Below are 11,611 nucleotides of genomic sequence, written 5' to 3' on the forward strand. Positions count from 1 at the left end.
AAATTTCCATTTGCCATCCCAGGTAACATGATCTTTTGCCCACTGCAATCGTTGCTCTTTACGAAATTTTGTCAGTGGCAATGATTTGATTTTTTTCTCAAATTTCAAATAATTGCATTTCTTTAGACATCTTTTTACAGTACTGATACTAAAGTTTAATTGTAAGTCATTTAGCAACTCAAGAGAACTGCTTGTACCCTCACAGGCTTTTTGAATTAGAAGTGCCTTTGTTCTTCTTGTTAGTTTTTGTGGCCTGCCAGTACTTTTTTTGGTTCCATAAGTCAATGGATTTTTTAAAAAATTAAAAACAACTGTTTTAGAAACGTTTAATGATTTTGAAATTTTTCCCAGACTATATTTTTTGGATCATAATGTCAAAATTTAAATTGTTTGATTCCTGTATAGCTTTTTCCCTTTGCCCATAATGAAAAACAATTTTAACCAATTTCAAATCAGTCTAAAACGCGCTTAATGCAAACAACGTTTGGTGAGATCTAATGTTCATACTATTTTAAAACTGCTGCTTTAAACTTAAAAATAAAATCGTTCCTATCATTTTGACCTTTTGTAAAATCGAATTTTTTGAATAATCTGAATTAATATTTTTTTAAAACAATAATTTTCTTATGTTTCATTGTTTGTTTAAATGTTGAAAATTAGGGGTAAAAATTTTAATTAATTCGGCACAATGGTTTTGAAGAAAATGGAAAATACCAACCGTTCCTATCATTTTGAGCCGCACTGTATATTATAGAAACTGATTAACATATAAAATTTCTGAAGTGATGGCCTAAAATTATAAGATAATTAAGATTTAGCTTTCTACTTAATAAGTTAATAGGAGTGCTTACTGCTTACTAACTGTTACCTAAAATAATATTTCATTCTTGTTTTATAATTTTTAAACGCTCGTCACATATACAACATAACAACCAAATAAACCCAAGACAGTAAAAAACAAGATGTCAACTTTTAACAAATTTATGGCATAATTGAATATAAAAAAAGTAAAACTCAAAAATAAAAAAATAATATTTGAAAATTAAAAAATAATATTTAAAAAAAAATTGAAAATAAAAAAAATAATATTAACAGTTGATGTTGGGGTCTACGCCTCTTAGCCTGACATCATGAAGGACAACCTTCTCAAAGAGTGAAAGGCATTCTTCCACTAAATCAATCAAATAAAATTATTCAAATTATAATAAAATAATTAATTTATAATTCTTATTATGTTATTATAATATTATAAATCAAGCTATTTGTACGTTGAAAAGTTTTTAGAAGATGAACAAAACATTGAAGTTATACTATGCCCATTCTTATAATTTTTGTAATTTCAATCCCACTGGGATGGATAATTTTTTAAATTTGAATTGAAAAAATTAATTTGATCAACATTTTTCTAAATTGGGAACTTAATTGAAAAGATCAAGATTTGAAATTGTTAAAAATTTGCATTATTAATGATTTTAATCATTTGTTATTTTTTAATTTACATCAAATTTCACAACTGATTAACTGTCAATATTATTGGTAGTAGATTAAAAAAGCTTCTGTAAACAGACAGCTGCCTTCTTTCTCTGTCCTTCAAAAGGACATATTTATTAATTACAGTTCAGACAATATTATTTTTCAAAATAATGTCAACAATTTACTGCGATGTCATTATATAGTATTGTCTTAAAAGTGGTAACAGACTTTGTGTCTGTTGGATTCTGATTTTTTTAAAGAATAAAAAAAATGTTGTGAACATTTATTTAACAGCTTCTGAAAGGTAGAGAGGATCTGTAGAAGTAAATTTTAATCATTTAGAAACAAACAGCAGACCGTCAACAAATCAATGTAAAATAGATTATCACGAGCAAAAATGAACTTATTAAGAATTGGGCACAGTAAATTAACACATGAGAAGAAAATTGAGAAGAAAAAGCAATATTTGAAAGGTGAAATTGATTCAAACGACCATTTTAGTTTTCCAAATAATATAACTTAAGAAATGATTATGATAAAGAAGCATTTAATTAAAATTTAATCAATAAATAATGTCAAAAGTTACAAAAAAGAACAAACTTGAAGGAATGTGTTGTTGGGTGGGAACACTAGCACTGCCACTAATGCTACCACCATTACTACTACGCCCACTACTTCCTCCATCAAAACTTAGAGGATCCAGCTCATACTTGTACTTCTCTTTCACCACAATTCTTGTTTTTGTGGTCTGAGCAAAGTACTCTACATTTTCGCGACCGAAAACAGCAGTTGATGCAAAATTTTCAACAAGAATTTTGACAACATCGGATGCCAGGTTGACCATATTTGGATCATCAGCACACGTGTGAAACAAACTCCCTGCTACACTTTTCGCTACAGACTCACTAGACATGCTGTTGTGATCTGAATGATGAGCCATACGAAACCACGTACCGAACAAGAGGGAGATGAGATGCTGGGTGCATTCTGGCAGGGACCGTATGATCCTGTTGTTATTTTGTGTTGTTACTTACATAAGTTCATTAGAATATAATATAAGTTATTAAACACATTTTGTTCTCCTCTAAAAATTATTACAATCTAAATTAGTACCAGTTGACAATTTAATCTGACCTTAATTGTAGTGACAAAGAAAAACTATTTAAAACATCTTTCAACTTGACAAATAATTGAATTTTATGAAAGTTTGGACATAATTCTGAGTTAAACAAATAAAATTTAACGTCATTCACTGACTTTGTTCACAGGTATTTAAAAAAATAAATGCCAAAATTGCAAAAATCAACATTACTTTGAAAAATTGAACTTCTGAAATCTAGTAAATTAAGCAGAAAAGGACTTCTTTAAGAAAGTTGTTGCAGTTCAAAATGTTCTGGGTAGATATTATTAAAAGTTGGACTTTTAAATTTTGCTGTTAAGTTTGTGGACCAAAAAATGTTCAAATGTATCAGCTTCTGCTTCAATCTAACTTTTTTATTTACTTTTTGCATACTCATCAAACAGTAACACAGAAAATAATACTAAACAAAGTTGAGTCATTTTGAAAGTTTATTACTCAGAATAACTAAACAGAAATGCATATTTTAAAAACGGAAGTAAAAACACTCACTAATTAGATTTAATTATTAAAATGATACACTAGACGTAATAAGTAATTTCATTACAAAACATTAAAGTGAGAGTAATAAGTTTAATTTAAACCTAAAAAATAATTAGATGTGTTTTAAAAAATTCTAAAAATCAAAACAACAAAAGAGTTGTTATCATCTGATCAACACTTCCACAGATCATGTTTGGAAGTTCAATCAATATGAGCAGAAACATGATTGGATGTAGGTAGAGTACATGTTTATGCTGATTCATATGCATGTGTACAGTACATATGTGTGATGATGTATTTACGCACCATGAAGTAGGGCAAATGTATCACAAATGTATTCATGTTGGAGTATATTCATCAGGCTGGCACTGAAAATATATTAAACATCTCTCATTTAAATACATTCACACATTTGCAATTCACCTATTTGTCTAAACATTCACACACTCAAAAACGAAAAAAAACTTTGTTTTTAAATTGTTTAGATAACACTGCTAAAAGGGATAAAAAAAAAGTTTGTTGAGTTAAAAATAAAAAAATAACAGGAAAAATTTGCAGTAATGCACGAGAAATCATTATTACAACACTTTCTAATCTTAATTAAAGAATCAACTAGGTCGTTTTGGTATAACAGAAAGATGATTTGCAATTCACCTATTTGTCTAAACATTCACACACTCAAAAACGAAAAAAAACTTTGTTATAATGTTATAATGCGTAAAACTTTGCAAAAAATAATTTATACATAAAAATTCAAGACAAAATTTAAGTTATTTGTGATTTTCTTAATATTCTCTGACCTTTTTTATTTTGAACAGAAGTAAATGAGGCAGAGAAGCATTCAACTTTTCAGCTGCAGTTATAACTTTTCAGTTAATATACAGTAGTAAAAGGGAATAATTTGAAAAGCCACAAACGTTGAAATCTTATTATTTCTTGTTCCTCATAAAAAAACTTTGAAAACTTGCAAACAGAATAGATTTGTATACCTCCTCTGTACAATGGGTGCTGAACTTTTGATAGTAATAACCCTCCAGTCAAAAGTTGAGACATTTTTGAGGTTGTGAGAAAATAAAAAAACTTTTTTTAATACACATTACACGATCGTTTTTGTCCATCTTTAAACATAAGCTTGTTTCATGATGGTGAAGTATATGAATATTGCTCACTTTGTTCCAACAATAATAAAATTTTATGTTCATATTTGGACATTAAAAAAAAGATAATGACAAAACAAAATAAAAGTCTAAATGTGAAGCCAGTTGTAGCACAAAGTTTCGTCTTATAAAATTATTATTAGCTCTCAAACACTTTGGCCTATCCAAAAATAGAACAAACTTAAAGTGAATTTGATTTAAAAACTATTCAATTAAATCACAGTATCCAGTAAATGTAGTTAGCTTATGAATTTTGTATAACATTTTTTCAACTGTTTATATTTTCTTCATTGCATGTCACAGAACATAAATTAGAACAGCATGTCAATAATTCATTAGACACACATACATAATGTGGTTAACGTACAAGATACAATATGAAAAATCTCACGAGTCATATAAATTTTATTAACACTCAACAAAAAAAAACAATTTGTTAGCATGATAGAAAGTTTTTATAAAAATTATTACATGAATAAGTGTTGAAAATTTGAAAATCAATGTACATAAATGAAAGTCACACATGAGCAATAATACCAACAGTAACACCAAAAACAACCAACTTGTTAATAGCATCAAACTGTAACAGCTTTTCATTGATGTTCAAAACTTGCAACAGTTGGTTCTCAGCTTCTATACCAAATATTCCACCAGGAATCTTCAGCAGAAATTTCTGTAAAGGTAGAAAATTTAATCAAAAACTTAGTAGTAAATAAAATTGTGTAGAAACATGCATCATTATCACCTTAATCATCCTCCTTCAATGTTTTGGACATGTCCCTTTATAAAAGGGCAAACTATATACCTTCTGAAACTTTGTATAAATATACTAAACTGCATTTGAATAACGTGTAAATTATTGAACACCATTGTAAGAATGCATTAAAAGACCCTGAAGTTATTTCATGAGAACATGAATAAATTAAATTATTTTATAGTTAGTTAGGCAGGTAGGAGGGTAGGTAGGTAGGTAAGTGGGTAGGTAGGTAGTTAGATGTGTGGGTAGGTAGGTATGTAGGTAATATTTTAATGAATAAAAATTTGTTTCAAAATTTAATTTACCTATCATCATATAACCAGATATAAGACCAATGAAATTACCAGATATATGGGAACTAACAATAGAAAAAACCTGATCTAATAAAAAAAAGGAAATTTTGAAAGTATTGTACGTTAACAAAAGAAAACAGCAGTAATAAACATTACCGATAAATAAACAACATGCTAATTATTACAAAACACTAAACTTATTTTAAAAATACAAAACGGCTTGATCCTTACTTTCTTTATTCAACGTTTTTAGAAAACAGTTCAGATACTGTTGTATTCACATTTATATTTGTAATAATTTTTACCATGACGTGTAAACACACATGATGAAAGATGCAACTCAATATAAATCATCGAAATTATTTTCAAACCGCCACACTTGTTAAGAAAAATGACAAGAACGTAATCATATTCAAACACCCATTATCAAATTCACCCTAATCACCCATTATCAAATTCACCATAATCACCAAGCCAAGGTGATCATCGCCTGTAATCATATTCAAACACCTATTATCAAATTCACCATAATCACCCATTATCAAATTCACCATAATCACCAAGCCAAGGTGATCATCGCCTGATGTAAACACACAAACTTTTTCTCTAAATGATTCTCAATAAAACCATCATCCTCATCATCAACATCGTTTGTTTTTCAAGTTATCAACAACGACATCATGAACATCTTTTTGTTTTTTTCAAGTTCTTAACAGCAACAACAACGACATCATAAATATCTTTTGTTTTTTTAGGTTATTAACCTTTTCAAAGAACAGCTAAGCGGGAGCAGTGTTTCTAAGAAATGTCAGGAAGAACTTGGTGGATAACTAACTATCAATGATGATGAGGAATTAACTCAACAGCAATCAAACAGCAATATAACATTTTTTAGACTATATAATACTGAAAAAGTAGTACTTAAATAATAAATAAGCCCATTTTTACTAGATAAATATATGAGAAACTTCTATCTAATTATGCAACACAACGACCTCAAGTATAATTCTTATAAACACTCAATCATAATTGCTAGGACAAGTGTTGCTGGCAGATTCACATGAATTTATTTTAAATATTATTGAGGATTATTAAATAAATAACCACTCAATAATAATAATAACAACAACAGCAATACGATAAAATTGCAATGATAATAAAAATTGCACCAAAAAAACTGAAAAGATAATTAAGCAAAACATTTAACAAGCCTGCATCAAACACATAAAATAATATTTTTTACAAATTTAACACCACCAACAAAGCTCATTAAAAATAAAATTAATAGCTGAAGGGACATTAAGAGCAACAACTGTTGACTCTGATAGTAACAACATAAATGATAATAATAACAATACTATTATTATTACTACTACTATTAGTATTAATAATAAACTAATTTTTTTTTAAATTAACAGAAAATAAAAATAGCACAAGCCAAAAAAATAATAACAATATAGAAAGTAAATATCATAATGATGAATAAAAAAAATGATAAAAAATAATTATCTACTACTGATGGCTACTACTGCACTAGTAAGTACTTTTATCATTTCCTAGTAGATTATAACTATCTGACAGAGCTGCTTGACAAAATTATAACTGACAAAGTGAACCCAAACTATTTGCATGCATGTTTGTTCACATTATCATGCTGATGCAGACTATCATGTTTGAATCATGATAGAATTATAAGAGTTTTTCGTATTTCAGAGTTTACATAACACTTTGTATAGCGCTTTATTGTATACCTATTTTTACCTATGAATACGTATGGAATTGCTTGTCAGTCCTGACTGAGTTCATGCCTATGCATAAGCATACATGCTCATATTTTAGTATGATGGTCTTTGAATTTCGGACAGAGAGTATTTGAACCACGCCATCGCATAAGAGCAGCGCGAGACATGACACGTCTACCGCCTGAGCCACCTCGGTGACCGTGTGATATGAATTTTGAATGCAAACCCAAAAACTAATTTGACAGTCATGTTTAGAACAAATGAAAGAAACACCATCTAGAATGACCAACCAGACGACAACGTAACCGTATTTGCGAAATTCATTGCCAGAACAGTCAAATGATATGGCTTCCCATAAAAAATCTGGATCTAACACATTACCAAGATTGTTACTAGGTTTTGACAACATTAATAAAAACCAAATAACATAATGCGCCAATCATGGCTTATATGTAAGATATGTTTTTAGTTAACAAACGTGTGAATGCATTTTAGCAAGTTGGAAAGTTCAGACTTGAAAAATTTGAAGCATTTAGTTTATTTAAAATAAATCTATCTGACTGCATTCCATGTATATATGATAAGACAAATGAACAATCTACAATTACCCATATCAACTGAAAATTGCTTTAAAAAATGAAATTTACTTCGAAAATGGCTTTTCATTAGCGAGATGATGTAATTATTGTATGAAATTTTCGATAATAAATTGCCATTTCTTGTTGCAAAATTTATTTCTGCATAAAATTAGAACAGTGAATGTATAGTATACAACATGTACACACATGTATGTACATAAATATACATACACACACGTGTGCATACAAACATACACACGCGCATACATTCAGCATACAGCATCAAATACTGAAATAGTACCAACAAAGGATCATACCATAGCTAACAGATAATACAGTTATTAGAATTACTTCAATAAGAAAAATGTCTTTATTAAACACACATAGAATGGTTAGAGAACACAAATAATAGCGTTAGCACAGAACACAACTCACTGTAAAATGAACAATGTGGCTCACTTTAAACTCAAATTGAGGGTGTTGAGCTATTTCAACAACAACAATTTTTATTGTTATTATCATTATTAATGTTGACAGAGTGTCAGCAAGAGCTGAAATAATGATCAGATGCAAGCATATTATCAAACTGACTGCATGCACATTTAATTAAATAGTTGTTTACTATAACATTAGAAACAACATCAGAAACAGAACATTGGTTTGTTGTTCCCATGTTTGACACTAGATAAAATGCTTCATCATAATGATGATTAAACATATTTCAATTTTCAAAAACATGACAGGTCTAACCTTGAAAAATCCTATAACTTCAAGAACGACAGCAGCAATAATAATTACAATAATAATAATAGCAGTAAATTTTATTCTCAATACCTTTTAATGTTGCCAAAACCTAGTGGCGCATTAATTTGAATATCAATTAATTCAAACAGAGTGGCCAAATTGCTCTTTTGTTTTGGAATTGCTAGATTGGATGACATGCTACAAAATGAGCAGCAGGTCCCCGTGGAAATTCTTGTCTAAATCATTTGGGATAATATGAGCAGGTGAAATGAAATAGAGTTAAACATGATTACAAAATTTCTATTCCCTCACCATTAAACCCATACATCCATCTTCAATGAATCTCATTTCCAGTCCAACCTCATTCATCTATCCTGTTAAACTATCCATTCCTTTCTTCATGCTTTCCTCTTTCATTAAGATGACCAAATTAAACTTAGAGCAACCAATGAATGGTAGCTATTGAATGTCATATAAAGAAGACAGAACAGAAACTTGAAACAAGTGAATGTGGGTAAAGTAAACGAAAATTATGCTAACGTTAAATATTAATAATAGTATTAATTAATTAATTAATTAATTAATTGAATACTATTTCCGAAGTAAGGTCATAAGAAAATTAAATAATTACTACAACTGAAATAAACTGAAAGATGAAGAATTTTCAACATCAAACGAAAATTTCACTAATAAATTTTGATTAAGACAGTTTGGACAGAGTGGGAGCGTTAATAAATTATATCTCACCATGTACACAAGGGTCATGAGTATGAAATTAATTAAGTAAGAATCTTATATCAAACAACTTTAGATTTTTCTTCAATATGTATGCAGTTCTGACAAATGCTTAGCTGTAATTTTCTTACTCAAACTTTCATGCCACAAAGGTTGCACATCCATATACACTACATATTGTTGAACTAGATGAGCCAAATTATCAGATTGTTACTATTTTTCAAATTTTCCAACTTTCCCATCAACTTCTTATGTTCATAATTCAAATCCTAATCATGTTTATAATCCAAAATGTGAATCAAATTTCTAAGTCACATTTTAAAATTAACTTTTTTGTGGAAATTTTGAAGTCAATGCTTCATTGTCAAGGTGGCATTCAATTCATATCTTAGTTTGAATCAAAGAATCTGGACCAACTCACCAAGCACAAGGTAAAGTTTTGTGTCAATAAAACAGATAGATAGATGACCAACATTCTAAAATAAGATAACAATGGACATCAGCATGATAGCTTGGTGAAGTTGAATATGGTTGATAATGAGGAAGGAATCTCAGAAATAATTATATTATAATGTGGACACAGCCAACATAATATACTTAATTTATTCCAGTAAAACTACCAACAACAACGATCGTTATCAGGATCATCATCAGCCTCTGACAAGATTGATGACCACCAAGAATAAAAATAAAAATGATAATAATCATGGTCATATCACAATCATCGTCATCATCACCACCATGACAAGATTGATGATGATAAAGCAGGACAATAAAGATGATTAATCATAAGAATGATGATGATAATGGTTGGCTGACTGGCTGGCTAGCATTGATGAACAACTTTGTGTTAGAAATCAATGAAAGTTATTACAAAGATAATGATATATTGCTTCTGCTATATCAAGTAACATGATTGATTATCAATGATGAACGATAACAAATTTGATAATATTGATCCCAAAAAATTACAGATTTTAATAGAAAATTTTAACATTCATATATCTGAATAGTAAAATCGTACAGTAAATAAACAAAAACTAAAGAAAATATTAATAAATAATAATAATTAGCATTTGATATGAAAATTTCATTAAACTCTTCACAATTTATTATTCTTTCAATCTAATTAAACAAATAATAAGCTATTGGTATGAAAATTGAAATAAAATTAGAGCATCCAATATTCATACAAGAGAATAATGTTACATAAAATCATGTAAAATCAAAAAAAGCTCATACACAATGACATAGACATAAACCTAATAATCACGTAGAAATAAAAGCATTTGAACAAAGAGGTGTGTACTGGGCACTCACTTTCACACTCATACTTGCACTCGTGAAGAAATAAGTACAGTTATATAAATATTAACAACACAAACATTTCTACAAAAATAAACACTTAGACAGAACGAAAGGTAAAGTTGAACATATAAACTTCACACAAACCCACACGAAAACTTACATGTTAACACATGCAAAAACATAAACACAAACATACAAGTGTGCTAATATGTAACATACAAACATACAGAAACAATCATATAAACATCTTACTTTGATAACAGAAGCCAGAGTATAAAAGTTATAATTGGAATACTCAACATCCCTGCCATCTGCCATCTTCTTCAAGATGTTCTTCGTATCTGTGGGGTTGCCAGGCCTTCTGAACAGGTCAGTCGTTGTCACCCCATCTCGTGCTATGTAGATCAGCATATCCTGCATTGTTGTTGTTGTCATTATTTTTGTTACGATGGATTGTTGACAGAAATGATGAGATTCATTAGTAATTCACAGCCTACTAGCTAGAGCTGTCCCAGTTTTATAGTTTTTATGTCATAAAAATCAAAATATAGAGATTTTTTTAATAAAGCAAACTATTTCACAACTATTGTTGAAATTCAAGGATATATATCCGGACTTAAGATTTGGGTTCTAAACTTGCATTCACAGATATTTTGAGAAAACAATCTCTACAATATCAAAAAAGAAAAATTGAAATGAAGCCAAGAATCATATAGAAGTAAAATAATAACCCTGAAACCACTCATATCATACATAGAGAAAGAAGAGATGAAATGATATGATGAGATGATATATAATTAAATTTTTAATAAATTAATGAACAAAAATGATTTAAACTAAAGTAGCAGAGTATGGAGACAATCCAACTAACTAGCAACTGGACAGGTATCACATTGTCCTTGAATGCTTCAGATAATGGCAAGCCAAACTTTACTCTGAGGAAATAACAAATGTGTAATTACATTAAAGTTGTTATTTATTGTTCATATTACCAATTTAACTATTATAATATGCAACAGTGTAAAAGTTACTAAAAAAAACTACCTTAAAACCTTTCAATAAGCAATTTACATGAGCTAACAAAACAATCCACAACATTATCAGCACTTGGTTCTAGCTATGATTACTTAAGTTTACTTATTGATAAAGAAAGGTTTAGTTTCCAGTTAGGGACCTTACACATGAAAAAAACATTGGCTATCA

General features: G+C 29.0%; 1 protein-coding gene across 1 annotated transcript; it reads right to left on the bottom strand.

Annotated features, from left to right (window-relative positions):
* Window positions 1-2,332: 2,332 nt before the first annotated feature.
* Window positions 2,333-11,345, bottom strand: HELRODRAFT_142800 (hypothetical protein; the record flags this gene model as incomplete). Its single annotated transcript, XM_009027315.1, has 4 exons — window positions 2,333-2,480; window positions 4,815-4,924; window positions 10,661-10,822; window positions 11,280-11,345. Coding segments are annotated over 4 exons (486 nt in total), but the record flags the coding sequence as incomplete, so codon positions are not given.
* Window positions 11,346-11,611: the final 266 nt, after the last annotated feature.

This window comes from Helobdella robusta (assembly GCF_000326865.2).
Source record: "Helobdella robusta unplaced genomic scaffold HELROscaffold_5, whole genome shotgun sequence".
NCBI lineage: Eukaryota > Metazoa > Annelida > Clitellata > Rhynchobdellida > Glossiphoniidae > Helobdella > Helobdella robusta.